We start from the raw sequence: 23,075 nt of genomic DNA, 5'->3' as shown, positions 1-23,075 counted from the left end.
GGAGGGGGGCTCTCCTTCCCTGGTGGTCCAGTGGCAGTTCAGTGGGGGGGAGAGGGGGGCTGGCAGAGCTGTAACTTACCTGTTCTGCAGCTCCTGTCAGCTCTCTCCTCCTCTGCGCCGTCCGTGCAGCTCCTTCTATCAGCTCACACTGTAAGTCTCGCGAGAGCCGCGGCTCTCGCGAGATTTACACTGGGAGCTGACCGAGGTGCTGAACGGACGGCGCGGAGGAGGAGAGAGCTGACAGGAGCTGCAGAACAGGTAAGTTACAGCTCTGCCAGCCCCCCTCTCCCCCAGTCTGTATTATGGCAATGTAAATTGCCATAATACAGACCTGGACTCGAGTATAAGCCGAGTTGGGGTTTTTCAGCCCCAAAAATGGGCTGAAAAACTCTGCTTATACGGTAACTCTAGCCCCTGTTCTTTTTCTTCACAGATTCATAGGTAAGCCCAATCATTGTCTCTCTGCTCTGCCAGTGACCTTCTCATGTCCACTGCTCGCACCCATACAGCTAACTCGTGCTAGCAGGACTTCTCTCGGGCAACTCCTTTCCTTTGCAACAGCCTGCCTACCACCAGACTCTCCCCTATCTTCAATCATTTAAGAAGTCCCTCAAAACCCATGTTTTCTTATAGCCTCCTAGAGGAACTTCTCTCTCGCATACCTGTCCCTACTCTCTGCTCCAGCTCTGCTTCACTCCCACCTTGTTTGGTTGCCATCTCCTGCCCTTTTGTGTTTTTAGACCCCAACTCCTCTAAACTATAAGCTTGTTTGAGCAGGGTCCTCATCAACCTATTGTTCCTGTAACATTTAGTTCTAGCATCTCCGAGACCTAAGCACACAGCACTGTGCTTCTTGTATGCTTTTCTCTCTTGTATGCTTTTTAGTGTATAATTTACAGACATCTTTTAACAAGCTGTGCTTTTTGTTAGAAGGCCAATTAAAGGGACATTACAGCCACCAGAACCACTACAGCTTCAGGAAAAAAAGGCAGAGTTCACATTGCTGCCTAGTCACACCTCTAGTGGAAGTCACTCATTATTTCAGCAATGATGGCGGAGCCAACTGCGGCGAGAACAGCATGCCATGGAAGAAAAGGGAGTAAAATCACCTTTTTGCTGTGGTCAAAGGGGGGGGGGGGGGGGGGCAGGACACCTTAACCGTCACTTCAGGACTATAGTGGCAGGAATACATGGAATTACATTTTAGTTGCATTAATTGTTTTTAGTAAGTCACTAGGAATTTTCCAAACAGTTCTGCCTCTAGCCACACCCCACAAATGAAAGTTATTTGTCCACTTGAAATGCCGGTAGGTTTGCTACCTGTTCTGTCTTTTAGTAAAGTCTACAGTAACTGCAGAGATCACCATTAGCCACAGTGTGCACTCAAGTAAAATACTTCTAAAATAAAAAAGTGTAGTTGTAAAAAGGGCTGGACAACTTTTATAAACTGTTTTGGATTTGTTTATTTTAACTTACCACCCAAAGTGCATTAACAACTTATGCCCATTGCCTAGTTACAAATCACGAGATTCCCTTGCCTCCCTTCGCATAGCTGCTTATAACCTGTGCAATTACGACTGCTCAGACATTAAAGCAGGAAGCTATAATTCTTCCTCTGATAGCAGAAAATGTCTTTAGTGTGGCCACATGACATTCAAGTGAGAACCTTCTCTCGGTGACAATGACACAGAGTCTGTGCTGCACTTGCATTAATGTGTGATTGCTGGCTAAGGTGAACGCTATGCATAGCACTTAAATTAAACAAACAGCAAATGCGGTAACCCTGCTCTCAGCTTATCCATCAGTTCCTTATTTGATAAAATGAACCTCAGCTGAGAGCTGAGCCACATAGAGAAAATCTCGGCTGGATAGGAGGCTTATGGGATAAGCTCAGATTCCTTAAATCAGAATAAGAGGCTCCTGATAGGTCGAACTGCTTCCTGGTCTGAAAGGGACTTTCTCCTCCTTGCCTTGTCCTGCAGCTCTGCACACGTGCTTTAATAATTTAATTACAAATATGGGGAAAAAAATATCTATAGAATGCATTACCACAGATGGGAGTCACTCCCAGTCGCGAATGTCCATTCAGCGGTTCATAACTGAAAGTGTTTCCTTTTTAAATCTCCATTTTGACAATATTTAATTTTTCATTTCCCTTCCCCAAATGAAAATGTGACAAGTGATTCAAAGCTTTATTTCAAATTTTGTACCGATAATAGCTTCTTTCTGTGTTTTTTTTTTTTGTTTTTTTCCCCCTCTTAGAAAATGTTCCCAATTGTAAACAGTTGCGAGCACACAGCCCAACCATTGGCAGGTTATTATGGGGACTGACAGCCTGTCATCATTTTGCTAGCTTGAGCAGTATATCTCTTGAACAGCGAAGAAGCTCTTATGCAGAATGTATCATATGTTCCTAGCCAATTTACAGGGAAACAGCAATAACATTTTATCATGGTTGAGAGCCCAGTAGCTGCTTCCTATTAAACTTGCCCTTTCAGATACCTGTCTCGGATTAATTTGTTGATTTCAAATGGAAACTCACTCTTCTCCAATCAAGCATGACTTTCTAGGAAAGACTCTCGCTGAATGACAATTATATCCTAGCTGCTTTTAGACCATTACATGCTTTGGTCTTAGTGGAAGACAGAGGACTTCAGTAACTGATTTTAATACCATGTCTAATTTTCACTGTCAGTTATACGGAAACCAGCAGAAGAATCTTAAAAAAAAAAAATAGAATTTTTTTTTATAGAATGTAGAATGCGCTCTGCTTGCTCTTCTAATGGTACGCTTACTTTAGAAAAGGGCTTAACACATAACAGGTTTCCAGAAGAAAATTAGCTTTTTGGAGGAATATGTCACTTTGAAAACTTGAGGTTAGAACTGATGTGCAGTTTGCACGCTTTTATTTATTGTATTTTTTTTTCCTGTGGCATCTCGTAAATGTTTTGTTGATAATTAATTGGTACAATACAGTTTTATTTATTTTTATTCCAGGTTTACGGACATCATATCTCTCAACGCTAACAATTTGGTTTCTATGTGATATTTATTTGATGTTTATTAAGCTGTACCGGAGTCAGATTGCTCTGGAATATAATGTATCTAACCACGGACAAGAAAATAAAAATTAACTGTGAAAAGTGCAAAAGCACCAGCAGGTAAAACAAAAAAAACACAAGCAAAACATAATGGCCAGCTTACTTGCAGGAATACAGAACATTACAAAGTTCTACTTAGAACAACAATATGGCCGGAATACAGACCAATCAAAAGAGAGAAAAACCAAAACAGCCCTACAACATACCAAAGTCAAAAAAGATAGAGCAATGGCAAAATATCACAAAGACCAACAATAATAAGCTCCCAAAATAGCCAGTAAAGTGTGATGAGAACATCAAAGAGAGGTTTCATAGAATTGGTATTTAGAATGATATCTTGTACATTTCTATGCAGATTTTAGGAATCCAGATGCTACGAATATAAAATATGTGATACTATAAACAACTTGAAAATTCTAGGCTAAATAATATGTTAAGTTCTATTTAAATTAGATTAGTTTTTGTATTCACGGTTGAAATTGCTATTTTCCTTAATTTAAAATTTTTCTTTTTTTTAAATTTAAGACTTGTAGAGGAAAAGAAAGTATAAGTTAGCAACTCTGTTGTGGACACATACAACTATAAACATACAGTAAGGAGCTAAATTAGATGTGATACAACGGTGAACAACTTCTGGTGTGAAATCTAACCACATAATATAATGTAGTAAAGAAGTAGTAAAGGGAGCCACATCAAAGATTCAGTATTAATGGGTATTTCAAGAACGACTAAACAAGGTACTTCTTTCATATGTAACATTGTTGCATATATGCTAAGACAATACAATATACAGTAGTAGGAAGAAAAATAAGACAAAAATGAAATCAGAAAAAAACAATGGAAGGACAGTATGATGTTGGGGATCGGATATAAACTAAATTTTAATAATGATTTACTTGTCACACAGAATGCAAGGCAATATGGAGAATATGTCAAGAAGAATAGTAAACTGGAGCCAAAGTGTTTTTAAATATTGAAATATTAGTAGTTTTGATTATACCGAAGGATATCAATTCTGACACCAGTATCTGATGCTTTTGCATGGTACGTGGGTAGAAAGTAGGCATAGAGGCCAACTTGGAGTATCATTGTAGCTTCAGGCCACAGTGGACCGTGCAGATTTTCAATGTCAGTATCTGGAGTGGGAAGGACTAAGTTTTGATGGTTCTATAAATAAACAGGCCATAAGACTGCCAAAAGGGATAATTGGCAGGCTGCAGATAAATCCAGTTAGTACCGAAAAGCTCTCCTATCAGTATGTGGAGGGGGCAGCAGAATTCATGGCCTGGGATACGCCCAAGTGTGATGGTTAAAGATCTCTATAAGCACAAAGGGGAAAGCCCACTCTCCATGATATCAATTAGTAAAAACATATATACATATAAATGTTTTAAGCAAAAGCCACCCAAATATTGTACATTTCTGCAGACTTCATCGAGCTATCCATCTTTTCAAGATTGGCTATGTTGCAGACATTGAGATCTGCCATGTCATGTTTAGCAATATATTTAGTTTGCCTAGTCTTGACACGCCATGACTATAAGTTTAGTTATGCTTGCAGAGAGATTAGATTTCTAGGTATGGATTGTGCAGAGAAGTACCTACCTAAAAAGGTTTCAGCGGCATAAAAACTTACAGAGTAGTGCAGGCAGTAGTATTGCTTTGTAAGTAAATGTGAAGGCAGAAACGTAAATGAGGAACATAAATATATTTGTAAAGAAAGTTTGAGAGTCAGAATTTTTTAAAATCAATACTCTGTAGAGCAGAAATATTTTTAAGTTATCATGTTATGCCAGTGTTAATCTACAATGACCAGAGAAACTGTTTTGTGTGTTGATACCATTAAACTGGTAAATAATTTATTAGTATAGAAGGCAGGAAAGTATTAGTGAGTCTAAGAGCTGAAGTAGATTGCAAATTTGTTGTCTACTAATTATGCAAGAGGTTCTAGGTGTTGTGTGTGTGAGTGACACAGGGATACGCAAAAAACAATCCATTTGAGTTGACTGGCCATTAGACAACCGCACAGACTGGACACCAGCAGGAGGAAGGCAGTGGTCTAAAGACGTTACATTTGTGTGTCTGTGGAGTAAGTCCACTAAGGTAAAAAAAATAAAAAATAAAAAATAAGCCAGAGACAAGATTTTAGAGGTCAGCAAGTGTTAGGTAGGTTATTGTGAATATTAAAAGTCAACCACAATGAAATTATTAATGCCACAGGAGAGAAAGTGGTGGAACCGCACAGAGAAGTGTTACCTTAAATATACATTCAGATTCACCTGTTGCTCTACATAATTCTAGTTTGGAAATTGGATTATTTGAAGCCCTGTTCCCTTGTTTTACTACCTTTGCATATGGTAGTCTTACTTTTACCATTGTTATATAAGCTGTGACAGAGGGTGATCGAGAATTGATTTGATAAGTGAGTAGAAGAGAAGACACTAACTGAGCGCATAAAGAGAGTTGTTTGACAGATATAGTTAAGAGGAGGGTGGGATACCTCCACTTCCTGCAAATTTATCTGTGGACTTCGAAAATTGATTAAATTATAAACCACCAAAAGGGAGGGCAGCACGAGAGAGTTAAATTAATTTAGGATCCCAATTATAGGTAGGAGACTGAAGGAATGAAAATTAAACGGGCAACAAATGGACCATGGCTGATTACACAAAAAGCATAGAATAGAATAATCTATGGGGACATGGCAAATATACTAAGGAAGCAGATATTAAAGGGACACTATAATCACCCAGACCTCTTCAGCTCAATGAAGTGGTCTGGGTGCAATGTCCCTCAGGTTTTAACCCTTCACATGTAAACATAGCAGTTTCGGAGAAACTAAGTTTACATAGCAGGGTTAATCCAACCTTTGGTGGCTGTCTTCCTGACAGCCGCTAGAGGCGCATCTGCGAAGCTGGATGCGAAATTCACATCCAGTGTACAGAACGTCCATAGGAAAGCATAGAGAAATGCTTTCCTATGGACAGTTCAAACGCGCGCGGCTCTTGCCGCATATGCGCATTCCGCTCCACTCGGGAGCCAACGTCGGCTGAAGGGGTTCTAACCCCTTCAGCCCAGCGGGAGGGGGACCCTGAGGTTGAGGGTCCCCCAAGGATTACATATATATCCTAAGGTCCCCCAAGGATTATATAGTGTCAGGAAAAAAATTGTTTCTTTTCCTGACACTATAGTGATCCCATAAAATGGTATAATACAAATGTAAGTGTAAAAAGTGTTTTCACATTGCCATTGCTTTAGAAATGCCTAGCTATTGCTGAATTTGTACCCATGTCTTCAATGTAACATACATGTTCTTGTGTTAAGCTTTTTTTTTTTTTTTTTTTTTTAACATAAGGCCATAACATTGTTTGAATAAATATTAATATGTGTAAAATAAATTATAATATACAAAAGCAAACCGGGAACAGAACAAACACGTGACATTAAAAAAAAAAATGGCCAAAATATGTGAGAAGCTCACAAATCATAAGAAAAATAAAACTGGGTTCCATTATTCTTGGATAGACGGATATAGAATAGTTTGAGGATTAACTGTCAGCTGGCCTGCTTTACATCTGATGGCAATGTGTGGTCTGCCGTTCCAGCACAAAAGAAAATCAATATGTAAAAGCAACCTTCTTTTCTAGATTGATTATCTGAGAACACCGTCAATTACTCGTCTGTAACAATGGATTATACATATTTTTCCTTTAATTTGCATTTTTAGATTATTTACTTAATTGCATTATTGAGACAGCTACCACTATATCCACTACCTGATAAGATTTAGAGAGAAGAATAAGCCAGGCCTCTGGTCCGTGGATATAAGAATGTCCGTAGAATAAGTGTAATCATTTGCTTTAAGATTTAAAACCATATCTTTGCACTCATTCTTGCAGTGTTCGTTTAGATGCTCAGTCAGACCTTCAGATTAATATGCAGGGAATGCACAATTACAGGGCTAATTTCCAACAATGTTTTCTAAACTTGAAGTTCGCATCCGTAAAAGATCGTTTTTTCAGTCCTTTTTGCAAATATCAAAAAAGTTATTTAAAAAAAAAAAAAATATCGATAAAGGGATGGAGGAAGCACTTATTATAGTGCTAATTTTATTAAAACAATAATGCTTCTACCAACATAGGAAGATCAGCATTTATATGAAACCACAAATAAAAAATATAAAAATTAAATAAAAACCAGCACCACCACCAACAACAAAACAAGCAAAAATTAATTCTCTGGTTTCGAAGAAGCAGCCAAATAGGCAGAATTTCCATATGGAAACCAATTAGACGTAGAGTCACTAGTTTCAGGATTTTACGGCACCTCTAGCCAGTGGAAAAGAGTAGAGGACCCCACAAAGCTCTGTACTTCTTATACTTCCTCTCCCGATGCTCCATTTATTATGGTTTACAATAATAAGAAAATGAGATACTACCATATAGTTACAGTATTTATAGACTCAGATTAAAGAAAAAGACAATAATTACTTAAAAAGAAAATGTGACTATATAGATGGGGAATGTAAATAACAGTTATGCAGTCCCCACTGAAGACAGGCGCGCGCAAAGCAGCAAGCACTGATTAGGTTAAACACCTTTTGTAAGCGGTTTCCATTTAATTAATGCTACTTGTGCAAAAATCTTTTGTAGATATTTTTCCACAACTTAACTGCATTCAATTTCATAATGTAAATGGCTCCGGATATTGATAAACCAATTACCACTGATGCAAAGCAAATTCCTATTTTATCTCAATTACTATGTGTCAACAGAATAGGTCAAGATAGTTTAACATCTGAGACAAGCATACACTTCAATAAAACAACTTAATTTTGATATGTTAATTAGGAAGGAATATGGAGTATTTCATTTAGTGAGCAGACACCCACAAGATCATCTTTCTTTTTTTGTTTTTATTTACACATTTCCAAATCCTAAGCGAGATTTAAAAAGTAAATAAATCAAGTTTAAAATGGTATGTCACATCAAACGAGCTAACAACAAAGTCAGGTTTTTTGGGGGGAATAAAATCCTTCAGAATTTGTGTAAAGCGTTGGGCCAAATAGGTGCACTATTGACCAAACATACTCATGCATGCACACTACTGCAAGCTTTCAAACACATTGACATATGTTCCAATGCACCAAAAACTATTGGGAAGTAACAATAATGATAAATATAGTAATACATGCTTATATTTAACCCACACCTCCCTCCTAGGACCACCCACTTCACTTTGCTCTGGTCTCTGAAACCTCTCGGATGCTTACATTTTTACTTTTTAAACAAAGCCTATTACTGTGCACACAGCGATCTCTCTGATGCTTTGTGGTTGGTTGAGAATGGTATCATTTACTAATTTCAGTATACAAGCATGTATGATTTATTTATTCTGAACATTTTTTTTAAAAATTACATTTTATCGACAAAAACCTGTTGAAAATTGACTGGTTTTGGATGATATTTTTTATCAAAGTTTGACTGTATTTAGCAACAACCAAGCTTCTAACAGCAAAGCGCAATAAGCAGGTGAGCTGCTCAAAAAAAGCCTTGGATAATTGTGCTTCAGAAGAACATGTATTGGCCTTTTTAATTACTGAAAGGTGTAGGCATGGGGACACTATGTCCCACCACAATATTATTGAATTAAATGCCCATCATAGGCACATAGGGGATGGACAGTGATCTGTCCATCTCACATTATTTTACAATCCACACATTTGGGGGCACTGGGACCTAAGCCAGGTCCTCCCTGTATGTTAATAGAGTCCTCTATAGATTGCAGTGAATCGCCAAATCCGATATTTTGTATGTATATAAAATATAACGATAAACTGATATTTATCGGCTTCCAATAAGCCTGTAACAGTGGGATTTAAATCTATCCGAACCAGTAACAAAAGCTAACTGGGAGCCAATAAATGGCAGATATGTATCGGCAGTAATGTAATAGAGGCCAATATTAAGGAAAATAAGACCCAGTTAAAGGAAGATAACTTACTGAAATTATCACATTTTTAGCATTATGCACCTCCAACTGTGGGATATTTAAATGCACACACAATATAGTTGTGATTTTTATTTAATAAATATTCTTATCTATCCTACAGAACTTGCTACCTTTCTATATCAAGCTGCATATTAAAAAAATCCAACAACAAAAAAAAAAACACCTTTCAAGCATTAAGCACAGAATTATACTAGCTACCTACTCGAATAACAATTCATATCATGGGTCTTCCTACCTACTTTCAGACTTGGACAATGATCAATAATATGAGAGAGAGTCCCAGGACACTGGTATTCTAAAAAAGGTATACTTGCTAAACTGAAAAGCATTTACAGCGCATTTAAAAAGTATTTGCCTTAATTTTTTTCAATTTTTTCTACGATGCAGCCTTGTATTAAATTATAATTTTTACTTTTTTTCTTAACACTCTACACTCAATACCCCGTTAACATATATTTAACAAAAAAATAAATAAAAAAATATCACATGGTATTCAGACCATGAACTAGATACTTGGTTAAAGCACCTCTGGCAGTCATTACAGTCGCAAGTGGTTTTGGGAATGATGCAACAAGGTTTGTACACCTGAAGTCCTCTAGCTCTCTCACTTTGTTGTGGACAATCAGTGGACAGTCATATCATGTACTCTAGACATTTTTGATTAATTTCAAGTCTGGGCGCTGGCTCGGGCACTCAAGGACATTTACAGAGTTGTCCTTGAGAAACTCTGGCATTGTCTTGGCTGTGTGCTTGGGGTTGTTGTCCTGTTGGAGGTGAACCTTCAGACCTGTCTGGTTTTGAAAGTGCTCTAAAGTTTTCATGAATGATATCTGAATTTTGGGGTGTTCAACTTTCCCTCATTCCTTATCACAGTCTCTGCCACTAAACACCAAAAGCATGAGGTTACCCCCATCACGATTCACCGTTGGAATTGTATTGACCGGTGATTAGCAGTATTTGGTTTCCTCCAATATCCCACATATATAACTTATGTAGTGGTGAGATGCTTTATTCTGGCCAGTCTGCCATAAAGGCCAGATTAGTAGTGTTTTGCTTCTAGGTCACCTCTCCTACCAAGGCCCTTCTCCTCAGACTGCTCAGTTTGGCCAGGCAGCCAGCTCTAGGAAAGATCCTGCTTGTTTGAAACTTCCTTCCATTTAAGAATTATGGAGTCCACTGTGCTCTTAAGAACCTTCAGTGCAACCACATTTATTTTCTAGCCTTCGCCTGATATGTGCCTCAACACAATCGTGTCTTGTGTGTCAATCTGATATGTCAGTTTTTTCTTTTTAATAAATGTGAAAAATAAAGTTTTCAAAAATCTGTTTTTTGCTTTGTCATGATGAGGCTTTGAGTCTAAAAATAAAATAAAAAAAATGAAACAATTGTGGCATAAAAAGTGGTAATAATGAAGAGGTCTATATACTTTCTAAATGTACAGTAAACAGACTACCACTTATATTTTAATGAAGGTCATTAAATTAAATAATATCTGTATTCACATACCTGATTCCAAGATTCATAGTTTCTGCAGTTCCAATCATGCCAATAGCTAGCAGCATATTGTTACAGATCTTTGCAGCCTGCAAGTAATTTTAATGGTGTTAAAATAGCCATATGGAGAGTCAAAACAAACTGTTAAAGGTAAAACACAATTAATTTGCCATTCAAAGGTTTGGGAGCCAATGCCTTTGTTCATCACTTATTGTAGTACAAAGTCATCTTAAAATGTATGGGTGAACAAGAACCAAAAGAAAGGATAAGCGCTAAAGAGAAGGAAAAAAATAGCTTGAGAGCATTGTGACTGCATTTCCTTTTGTTCCAATACTCACCTTATAGTTACAGGTTTACACTATTTCAATGTTTTCTCTTATAACTGTACACCTACCACTGGATTTCACTGAGGCTACTAAAGGAGCATATATATCCTTAAATAGAGATTATACCACTGCATGCCATTCATACTGTGGCTGGTTCCAAAACTCTCTAATATGCGAGCGGACATTTATACACCTTTATGTTGTACGACCTCCACGTATCAAGACATACTACACTATTGGTTCTCCTTTTTCATTGTTTTTATGTACACACGAAATACATCTTAGCCATATAAAAAGCAAAGTCACCTGGCAGCTGTTGAAAATTTTGGACTGTGTCCCTCTGCAATTTTCTTAATTTTCTAATCCATTTATTACCTGTATATCATTAGACGGAGCCTGTTGTGTGTTTTTTTTGCTCATCATCTAAAAATGCCCAGATGTATCTTTATCACAGTCATTGTACTTTCTCATACATTGTTAGGAAAATCTGTCAAGCCCTGCTATACACACCTGTCCAGTTCCAACTTCACCACAGTAGACCACATTTGCACCCATACAGGTCAAAAGTTCTTTTGCTGCATCAAACTCTTGTTCTACTCCACCAACCATAAACGTGAGGTTTCCAGAACGAGCAGCTCCAACACCTTTCAACAACAGAAAGCACAACAAATTATTGCACAGCTACTTTTAACGAACTACTAGTTGTTCCTTAATGTTCTTTTCAGTAATGTACGTAGAGCTTCTCATTAAGGTGGCATAAAATTAAATCAAAATAATCCCCACCACTTTTAGTATCTGGGTAAACTAACTTGAGCAAGTCCTTGACAAATTTGCTTTGAATCTAGGAGCCAGCTAAAAAAGTTAGTAGCCAGATTTTTTTTTAAACTTACATAGCTTTATATTCAACAACAAAAATAAAATTCTTAAAGGGACACGATAGTCACCAGGACTACTACAACTTAATGCAGTGGTTCTGGTATTTATAGAATGTCCCTGAAGGCTTTTCAATGTAAACACTGCCTTTTCATGGAAAAGGCAGTGTTTACATTGCTTCCTAGTGACACCTCTAGTGACTGTCACTCAGATGGTCACTAGTGGTGCTTCCTGTTTCAGTGCTACACAGTGTGCAGCACCTACATTCAGCTTTTCCACTCTCTGCATGGAGGCACTAAATGTTCCCCATAGAGATGCATCGATTAAATGCATCTCTATGAGGAGATGCCAATTGGTACTGCGTTTTGCAGCCAATGTATGGGAAAACATTTGATGGGCTGAGATTATCAAGATTGATGATCTCAGCCATAGAGGCAGGGTCAGTCAAGGGGAGACCAGCACAGTGTGGAAAATAATAAATAAATGTCAGTAAAAACACAATTCCCTTGCGAACACATACCATGACAGACACACACCCCCATATGACAGAGACAGACACCCACCCATTTGACAGACACCCCCCCATATGACAGACAGACACACGCCCCCATGTGACAGACAGACACACACCATGGCAGACCGACACACACGCCATGGCAGACATGAAATGACAAAGAAGTCACGGAAATATGTGCCACCATCACATTCCAGAGAAACATCCCAGAATAGTACTGTGTACCCAGATTAAGAGTTCCAATATATGTTGCTGGTTATTTCACATATGTTAAACCAGTTATGAGATATATGTAAATTTGATTTAATTTCACATGCACCCGAACTATTATTTTAGGCTACATGAACAGTCTTATTTTGAGACGGTTTTGAAGGGTTTTTATGGGATTAAAATGTATTCTGGACAGTCAGAAGTAGGTTATTTAAACAAATCAAGACATTAATCAATAACGGATCAAAATGCACCAATCTGAAATGAATTCTAAACGACAGGTAACAGCCTGCTCCAGTAATAGCTACACCAATTAAGTAGACAGAATTTTCTAAATTCCATAGCAAAATCGACAAGAATCTATGCCTGGCATAACATCTTAGGCACAAATTATAGTATATGTGCGAATTAAGTATATATAGCACAGTCTAATTAAAATGCCCTTTGCAAGATGGCCACTTGCGTATCCTATCACTACACATTATTTGATCCCTTAAAACACTGAATTAATGATTTGTAAATTATACTAAATGTATCCTTCAACAGCAATTATTCACAATTCATACAAATTGATGTAATCCTGTGATGTGAACTGAAGCAAATTAAGACGACAACTGAAGCTGGGTTTTACAAACAAAACACTGGTATTATCGTATTATCCATCACAGGTCAACAGCTTTTTATCTAGATTACAGGCCACTAAATAGCTACAGAAAGCCATTTATTAGACCAAAATTTATGCCGACAGTGGCTCTCAGCTGGTTAATCTTTTGACAGCTGCACTCTCTCAGTTGTATAAACACTTATGCTGGAAATAAGGAGGGGGAAAAAAATTACTTAAGCAGAAAAAAAGCAGGATAAGGAGCAATTAATCTTAAGGCAAGTAGTACAAGGAAATTGATACGGTCTTTCACAGGGAATTTCATTAAGGAATTGCAATTGTTCCTTAGTAGTTTGAAGGAATAAGATTTGTTTTCCAATGTGTATAAATAAAATGAAACAGTCTTGCACTCATCCAACAAATCATCCAGCTGCTCTACTTATCAGACCATCGGGATTTAAGGCAAATGCGACAAAAAGGAAAATGAAATATGAGGGGGCATCAAAGTAACGCCGTATAATGCAGCTATGTGACTGGATGGAGATTTAAATGGCTGAATTCACCCTTATGAGCTTAAAGGGATACTATAGTGCCAGGAATAAAAAGTTGTACGGCACTATAGCTCCCTCTGCCTCCCCATAGGAAAGTATTAAATCAAAGCGTTCCTATGGAGAAATTGCGGAAGCTGGATGTCCTCATGCAGAGCATGGGGCTGTCCAGGGTCAGTTAGAGGACCAAAAGTCTGTTATCATCCAGGAAGTGCCTCTAGTGGCAGTCTTGTTGAGACACTTGTGTTTTACATTACAGCACTAAGTGCTATAGGTGATCTGCACCCAGACAAACGAGCTGAAGTGATCAAGGTGCCTATAGCGTCCCTTTAAACAGCCCTGAAAGAAGATAATTGCTCTAGCATATAGGTTGTGGAAGTCCAAAACATACTTTAGTAGAGGGTTGCATTTTATACATACAGGCTAAGGCCTCTCTTGAAAAGTGTTTTTTGGAAGATTTTATTTTCCCTCATTAGTTATAGAAATTGGCACTATACCACCAGTATATTAAGCTAACAAAGTTGTTCAAGAAAAAAATATAATCTTCATTCGTAAAGAATTTATAAAGACAGGGTGCTCTGAATAGATTGGCAATAGTTCTACAGCATTTTCAACGTTTAGGAAGTGATGTAGTGGATGTGAAAGTAAAAGCCCGAGGATGGTCATGAGACCCTACATTCATAAAATGCATTGATGACGTGGTCACCATTGAGTAAGTAAGCTGATAAACTAAACGATGCTGGAGAAATCAAGAATAAATGTGTAGTTCAGATGTAGGCAACCTTCAGCACTCCAGATGTTGTGAACTACATCTCCCATAATGCCATTTCCTACTGGGAACCAGGTATGTTTATATTCATGTGGGCTGGACAACCTGCACCCAGAAACACAAGCCTTAAACTGGAAAAACTATTGTCTACCTGTAGTGCTTAATTTTTATATTCGTTTACATCGATTAGCTTGCGGAGCAGTTGGATTTGTGTTTTTTTCCCCCCCATCACTTAAGTTATACGGGACAATGCAGGCCTAGGGCCGCCGTTTACATAAAACTATTACTTGATCTAGACTATCATCAACCTATTGTTCCTGTAACCGTCTCATTTATTGTTAAATTCCCGTCTTTATAATATTGTAAAGCTAAATGGAATAAGTTGGCGCTATGTAAATGCTAATGATATGGCATATACTTACTTTTTTCCCCAATGTTATCACATGGGGGTTAACTATAGAGGTGCATCAATTTATAGTTAATTTGCTGCAGCTACAATATACAATTTGAAAGAGACAGGGATGGGGCAGGTCTTGGCTGCCATGCAGTGAGGAACCACAGGGCGGCAGCTCACCTGAACCGACCACGTTTTTTTGTTTTTTTTTTGACAATCTCTTTTTTATTGAAAGGTTTTAGTACAGTGGTTACAAGTAATAAAGTGTACATATAGGGTAAGCAGATTGGTTATAGACATGTGTACTAAGCAAGGGTAGAGACATCGGTGAAACATACAATGATCGTTTGGGTTACGGTAATGTATCAAAACCTGCGTCCCTGTTAGTTTTCCTCCCCTCTTCCTCCCCCCCCCCCTTTGACAATCTTTATTTTTATTTTCATATTTAAGTAGTCATATACGGTCTTGTGTTTGTCAGTTGCAAAGCCATTTGGTCAAAATGTTATGGTAAAACATTAAAACAAAACTTCTCATGTGTACATTTCCAGATATGTCTAGCTAGCATTGTTGAAGTGCTATTGCTATGCCATTTAAACATTGTGTAGCTATTCAATAACATTTTCTTCGAGGCTTGCTACTTTCTCCTGCACTGCTGGTTTTGAGAAATGATTGTAGCTTTGTGTAAGTGTCGTATCTTGTTTTATGAGGCTTTCTAATCCAAATGCTTGCTAGCTAGTCACCCGCCCCTCTTCTGTGTGGCCCTATTGTGCGTTACTGCAGTATGAGGTTACCTTTCGGTACTACGTGTTTCTCGGGGTCCAGGAGTGTGCATTAATGCTTCCCCTATGCTCACGTCGTATATTGTAGGGTAGTCCCTTGTCGTGGGATGGGGGCGAGTTGTCGTTCTCGGTTGTGGCTGTCTGTTCCTGTCCTCTATGCCAGGGGTACCCTTCCCTTCCCCTCCCCTCCTCCCACCCCCGCGTCTATGTCCAGTGTTTTTCTTCCCGATTTGTCTTATCAGCTGTGTGGGCTATCGGGTCCGTTTTGCCTCCCATCACCAGCCTATGGGCAGTGGCGTACATACCGGGGTCGCGGCTGCGACCGGGCCCGGCCCACCAGGGGGCCCGGCCGCCCTGCGACCCAGGTATGTACTCACTGGGCCAGCCTCTTCTCCTGGGGGGCCCAGGAGCCGGCCACCTCCGGGCCCCCCGAGGCTGGCAGTCAGGCTGGCGGGCGCGCGAGGGAGCACTCTCCCCTGAGTGCTCCCTCTTCAGCTCCCTCGCGCACCGCACTGAAACCGGAGCCGGAAGATGACGTCATCTTCCGGCTCCGGCATCGGTACGCGGCGCGCGAGGGAGCTGAAGAGGGAGCACTCAGGGGAGAGTGCTCCCTCGCGCGCCCGCCAGCCAGCCTGACTGCCCACCGGGTGACACCACTGGACCCCAGGGAATCCCCTCAGCTCTCCCACAGGTAAGGAGGCTGGGGGGATTAAATAGAAAAAAAAAAAACCCAAAAAAACGTGTGTGTGTGTGTGTGTGTGTGAGAGAGTGTATGTTAGTGAGTGTGTGTTAGTGAGTGTGTGTTAGTGTGAGTGTGTGTTTGTGTGAGTGTGTGTTTGTGTGAGTGTGTTAGTGTATGTTAGTGTGTGTGTGTGTGAGTGTATGTTAGTGAGTGTATGTTAGTGAGTGTGTTAGTGTATGTTCGTTAGTGTGTGTGTGTGTGAGTTAGTGTGTGTGTGTGTGTTAGTGTATGTTAGTTAGTGTGTGTGTATGTTAGTGAGTGTATGTTCGTTAGTGTGTGTGTGTGAGTGTGTGTTAGTGTGAGTGTATGTTAGTGTGTGTGTGAGTGTGTTAGTGTATGTTAGTTAGTGTGTGAGTGAGTGTGTGTTAGTGAGTGTGTTAGTGTATGTTAGTGAGTGTCTGTGTGAGTGTATGTTAGTGAGTGTGTGTGTGTGTTTGTGTTAGTGTGTGTGTGAGCGTGTGTTAGAGTGTGTGTGTAAGTGTTAGAGTGTTTGTCTTAGTGTTAGAGTGTGTGTGTGTTAGTATTAGAGTGTGTGTGTTAGTGTGTGTGTTGGAGTGTGCGTGTTAGTGTTAGAGTGTGTGTCTGTGTGCGTCTGTTAGTGAGTGTGTATGTATGTTTGTCACTGAGTGTGTGTCTGTCAGTTAATGTGTGCGTGTGTGTCTTAAGCACTTACCTTTCTCCAGCGCCGGACTCCCTTGGCGCTGGGGATCTCTCCGCCCCGATCCGCCTCTCAGCTCCGAATGCGCATGCGTGGCAAGAGCCACGCGCGCATTCAAACCGCCAATAGGAAAGCATTACTCAATGCTTTCCTATGGACGTTCAGCGTCTTCTCACTGTGATTTTCACAGTGAGAAACGCAGAAAATCCTCTAGCGGCTGTCAATGAGACAGCCTCTAGAGGCTGGATTAACCCTCAGTGAAACATAGCAGTTTCTCTGAAACTGCTATGTTTTCAGCTGCAGGGTTAAAACTAGAGAGACCTGGCACCCAGACCACTTCATTGAGCTGATGTGATCTGGGTGTCTGTAGTGGTCCTTTAAGTGTATGTGTTTATGCATGCACTGGCGTACATAACGTGGTCGCCATGTGTTGCGGCCCCAGCCCGCGCAGAGTAAGCGCGCGCGGGGGGGGGGGGGGCCCACGGATCAGTTTTCGCACCGGGGCCCCATGGGTTGTGTGTACGCCACTGCCTATGGGTCTCCCTTGTGGTGTTAGTGTGTTTTGGGTTGACCGCTAATTTGTTTGTTTTGTGTATCAGAAGCCTTTGGTTTTGCCCTCCGCCCTCTCTCTGCACAGGTTCCGTCAACCCAGTTCAATGTATATAGGGGGATAAGGGCAGAGAGGAGAAAGAGAGGAGAAGGAGAGAAAAGGAGAAGAAGAAGGAAAAAAGAAAAAAAAGAGAATGGCGGTTTCCCACGTCCCCCCCGCGCATCCCCCCCCGGCCGCACCCAGGGTCCGGCTCCCTCACGTCCCGTTGTGCGAGAGAAAATCCATCCACGGGGTCCATGTCTGCATGTATTTGTCTACCGTCCCTTTCATGGTCGCTGTGAGGGTCTCCATCCCGTGTATGTCCTCTACCTTGTCCATCCATTGTTGGATGGTTGGTGTCCGTGTAGTCCGCCAGTTGATTGGGATCAGTAATTTGGCTGCATTTAAAAGGTGTTTCGTGAGTGTCTTTTTATATCTCGATATGGGCATCTCCGTGTGGTGGAGGAGCATCTGGAGCGGTCGAAGTTGGAGATCAGAGTCTAGGATGGCTTTGATCTGGGCATGGACTTGGCTCCAGAACGGGGCTATTTTTCTACATGCCCACCATATATGGATGTCTGATCCAGTCTCCTCTCCGCATCTCCAGCAGGTGTTGGGTGCGTCCGCATTCATTCTGTGTATCCTCTCCGGCGTTCTGTACCACCCAGTCAGTAGCTTGTAATTAAGTTCCTGTTGTTTGGAGCTCATTGCGCTTTGGTGTGTTAGTATATGGATTTTCATCCACTGTGGTTCCGTGAGAGGGACGCCGGTGGCTTCCTCCCATCGTGCCATGTATCTTGCCGGCCCGGGTCGGGCTGCAGCTTGGAGTAGTGCGTAGATCAGATGCCTCTGGCTATGTGTGTTCTAGCTTGGCAGATTTCCTCGAACTGTGTGACTGGTCTGTGGAACAGGCGCCTAGCATTGTGTGACATGTAGTAAGCTTTAATCTGAAGGTAGCGTAGTCTTTCTATGCCCGTCGGGGTTCTGTCCTGTATTAGTCCTGGTAGCGGTTTCAGCTCATCATTTGTGCACCATTGTCGAATGTGTGGCTGATCCGTCGTCCCGAATGTCCCGCGGCATGAGTCCTCCTGCGATTTCAGGGTTATAGGTGAGTGGAGTCAGCGGTCCGGGCGTCGTGGTTAGGGAGAATTTGGTGCTAATGAGGTTCCAGGTTTGCAGCGTCGCCCCAATAAATGGGTGAGTCCGGGTACGCGGGCTCCTCAGATGACCACTCAACCATATTGCCGCCGGTATATTCCCCTCCGCCTGAGCTCGCTCCATAAGTATCCATTTCTTGCACGTCCTTGGGACATGCCAATCCACTATGTGGAGCAGGTGCGTAGCTCGATAGTAGGTCAGCAGGGAGGGAAGTCCCACTCCCCCTTGGGCCTTCGGTTGGTGTAGCAGCGTTCGTTTGAGCCTGGGGGCTCTAGACTGCCAGATAAAGCCGGAGATGGCTGTATCCATGTGTCGGAAGAATGTCGCGGGTATATTTATCGGTATGGTTTGGAAGAGGTATAGAACGCGCGGCAATAGGTTCATCTTAATTGCGTTCATCCTTCCAAACCATGACACGCACAGGCCAGACCATCTTGTTAGATCGTTTTTCAGTGTGAGCATCATCGGGGCGAAGTTGTGGGCGTAGAGTTGCGAGAGGTCCGCGGTGAGCCAAATCCCCAGGTACTTTAGCTTTGTCCGGCACCACGAGAATGCGAATCGTATATAATGAGGATATCCATGTTCTCATTTGGGGGCCAAAACCCATCACCTGTAGCGTTGCCATCATATATCGCCAATCTACCCTATCGAACGCTTTTTCTGCGTCGGTGGAGAGCAATACGAGCTTCTGGTCCTTACTTGTGGCCACGTGGATGACATTAAGGGCGCGGATGGTATTGTCTCTCGCTTCCCTTCCCGATATAAAGCCCACTTGATCCGAGTCCACCAACTCCGGGAGGACCCCACATACTCGTGTAGCCAGAACCTTCGTAAAGAGCTTCAGGTCTGCGCTCAGTAACGATATCGGTCTATAACTGGCGCAATTGGCCGGGTCTTTGCCTTCCTTGGGTAGTACTGCTATTGTTGCCATGAGAGAGTCTCTCGGGAACGTTTCCCCCTTCTAGGAGAGAGTTAAGGCCTGTTAATAGTTTGGGGAGCAGCACCTCTCCGAATTCCTTTATGTATTTGATGGGCAGTCCGTCCGGGCCTGGAGCCTTATTAAGTTTAGCGCCCTTCAACGCCACCTGGAGCTCCTCTATCGAGATGGGAGCCTCTAGTGCTTCTGCTGTGTCTCGGCTCAGCGTTTTAGTAACGTGTTCTTGGAGGTAGTCCGTGATCCGTCGCTCTCTGCGGTGGATGGAATCAGGAGAGGTCTCCGTGGGCAGATTGTAGAGGGCTTGGTAGTATTCCCGGAATGAGTCAGTAATTTTATCCGGGAGTTGGGTTACCGTCTGCTCCCTAGTTTTAAGTTTGGAGATGTGGCACAACCGTCGCTTCTTCTGTAGCATGTGTGCAAAGAGCCTGCCGCATTTATTGGAATATTCGTAGAAAAATCGGTGAGACTTTCGGATAGTATGTTGGAGCTTTTGGTGTAGGATATCTCGAAGAGCCTTCCGGGCTTCCAGCAGAGTTGCATAGTCGTTATCCGTTTGTGTGGTCTTATGAGCCGCCTCTCGGTCCGAGATTCGTCTGGTGAGCTGCTCCATGCGCCGTCGTTGCTCCTTCTTACGTTGGGTGCACAGTTTAATGAGGTGCCCTCGCACTACAAACTTATGGGCCTCCCACAAAGTCAGGGCTGGCATGTCTTGCCGACCACGTTTTAATCGACAATTCAGAAAATATACCTTTATCCAGGTACCCATGACTAGGGAATATATGGTGAACACAAAGATACTAATAAAGCAGCACTGCACTATTGGCGGCCTACTTGCTGATTTGCCACAGAGGGGACGGGCCATTCTCCTGTAGCAAGCATAGCCTGGCGATCACATCTGCATAGCCTGGTATCCTACCTCGAAGGCTCTACTGCCTTGCCATCAATCAGTTGAGATGCCTACCAAGTCTTCCAGAGCCTTCTCTAAATTGGTGGATGCCATGTGCTCCATGGTTTCTGAGCTATACCGAATCTTCGCTGAGTTTTGGCTAAAGCTGAACCAAGGTCAGCTATATCCTACTCGACAGGGGCAGAATGACTACTTATTTCAGATATCACCTGAGAAGTTCCAGCGCGAGACACAGGCTTGCACCAGGTAAGCACTTGTTTCGTCTTATTTTAAATTCATGTTATACATTTTGTTTGGTGCAGATTTCGTACCCCTCTTTGATCTCTATTTAAGTGTTCTTGCATAGCAAGACCACTTAATGTTATCTCACATATATTATTATTCTTATTTTAGAAAAATTTACCACTCTAACTCCTCCCACAGTTTTTACACTACATAGACAAAAATATACCAAAACGTGCAGATTGTTCCCGATTGGTGTGCTATTACTTTGTGGAACATTTCGCCGAATGGTTCACGGAATATCGTCGTTCTTGTGGCGAAATTTGTCCCATAGGAATGAATGGCAAAGCTAGAGTGGGAGCTGGCAAAAGCTGACAAATCAGGACATGATTTCTAAACTGCCACCACTCCCTCATTTTCAAGCCCACCTACACAAATCTTATATCAAAATGTTCAGCTATCCCTCCTGCCACTAGAATTGTCCCCAGCTAAGCCATAGTCCTGATTGTTTTCACAATATGACCATTTGTTTGCAACTAACGCCGTCCATTTACATTCATTGAAACTCCACTCTACAAAAGCTCAAATTTGAAGGCCAATTTCTGAACTGCGACTGTGCCTTCATTGTTAATATTACAAAGACATACTATGCATCAAAATGTAGGTCTGGGTCTTGTGATTCTCACAATATAAAGCTCTTCGCTGTAGGATGTACAGTTTTTAAAATACGACCGTTTGAAGATGGCAACCCGCAAAATACTCTGACCTGTGCCAGGCTGCAGCAGCACGTGATGTCATAGACAGGGCCTTTTGTACACCTGCTAATGTTTTTATAAATGTATGGTTTAATGTAACTGTGCAACAACGTTGCAATTAAATGTGCTTTGTTTACCTGTGTAAGGTATAGGTACTTCATGAGCAGCTTTTCACTTGCTTAACTATTTGATCTTATAAATGTGCCTGTATTTTTATCCTAAACATGTGGTGATACATCAATTGTTGATTATATGGTTATTTTGTTTTTTAAAAAACGAGTGGTAATTAAGCCCGTACACATTGATTCTTCTTCCTTGTGTTTACATAATAAATATTGTACATACCTATTTACACTTGTATTGTGAATCTCCCACTCAAAAAAATGTTTTCCAAAAAACAAAAAGAGAAAAAGGGACAAGCAGCACTGGAGTTGTGGTGTTTACAAAATACCTATAAAAAAAAAATTATCTTCCACTTTAAAGATCTCCGTTAAAGATCTGGATTTAGATATCACATTTTATTTGAAGGCTATAGAAACAAAAAAAAACGAGGAAATTTAAAAAGTACAAAAACCTTAGTGTATTCTTGTCTTTTACTTGGAGTGAAAACCGCAACTGGGATGTGTGAAAGGCTGAACCTGATGAACTGGGATATTTAAAAACTAAATTAGAGTTTTTTTTCCCCTTGTACTATCAGGTGTTTTAGTAAGATAAGATAAGATAAGAATTTTACACAAAATGTATTAACATACATTCAACAAGAAATAGAATGGAAAATAAAAGTAGACAAATTGCAAATGAAATCCAAAAGTTTACTTGGCTAGATTTCCGTGGCAAGGATGCACTTTTGATTTTAAATCAACAGTCCAGTATATTCAACCATATGTTCACAACTCTCACTTTGCCATTATGTAAATAGCATTATCTGACTATAGAACATCTATGGAACTGTAAAATGCTAAACTGACCATCAATGGGAAGTTAAGGTCTTACATTTACATACAAATAATATGGCCTGACATGAACCAATGTGTTTTATAATTGGACCACAATGAGAAGACAGACTGAAATGCAAATAGGTTGAAAGTGTTTGCAGACTCATAGGAAGCTGTTCTAAAATATGTTGTGATTCTGGTAAACAGCTAATGGAACAACATGAAAAGCTTCTATTAACCCGGGGCCACCATAAACACTAAATCACTTTATCTGCTTAGAAAAGCAAGGATGCATTAACCATTCTCCCACCAAGAAAGGGCCAATTGGACTTTGACAACAATCCAAATCGTGTTTAAAATTCAATTGTTCTAATCATTTTCTACAGATGCAGCCTCACAAGGGGCTGCTGTCACAGGGACCATTTACGACGTATTATAGTGTCTCTATTGTTTACTAGCGACATTCGCTAAACTAGCGACAGCTGGGACAGAAAGCTGCTACTCAAAGAACAATATAATCCCGTGAAGGTAATCAACAAATTTAAGGGTGT

The 23,075-nt window shown here is 40.9% G+C and overlaps 1 protein-coding gene across 1 annotated transcript in view; it reads right to left on the bottom strand.

Moving 5' to 3' along the window:
• The window catches only part of HIBADH (3-hydroxyisobutyrate dehydrogenase), a 117,616-nt gene that overhangs the window by 11,408 nt on the left and 83,133 nt on the right, over positions 1-23,075 (bottom strand). The window contains exons 5-6 of the mRNA XM_063452338.1: positions 11,444-11,577; positions 10,620-10,696 (exon numbers count right to left, since the gene is read on the bottom strand). Of these exons, the coding sequence (XP_063308408.1) occupies positions 10,620-10,696; positions 11,444-11,577 (211 nt within the window). The remainder of the gene's footprint in view (positions 1-10,619; positions 10,697-11,443; positions 11,578-23,075) is intronic.

Source organism: Pelobates fuscus, chromosome 4 (assembly GCF_036172605.1).
Source record: "Pelobates fuscus isolate aPelFus1 chromosome 4, aPelFus1.pri, whole genome shotgun sequence".
Taxonomy (NCBI): Eukaryota; Metazoa; Chordata; class Amphibia; order Anura; family Pelobatidae; genus Pelobates; species Pelobates fuscus.
The sequence above is the reverse complement of the archived record's forward strand: the minus strand, read 5'-3'. Positions and strand labels throughout refer to the sequence as shown.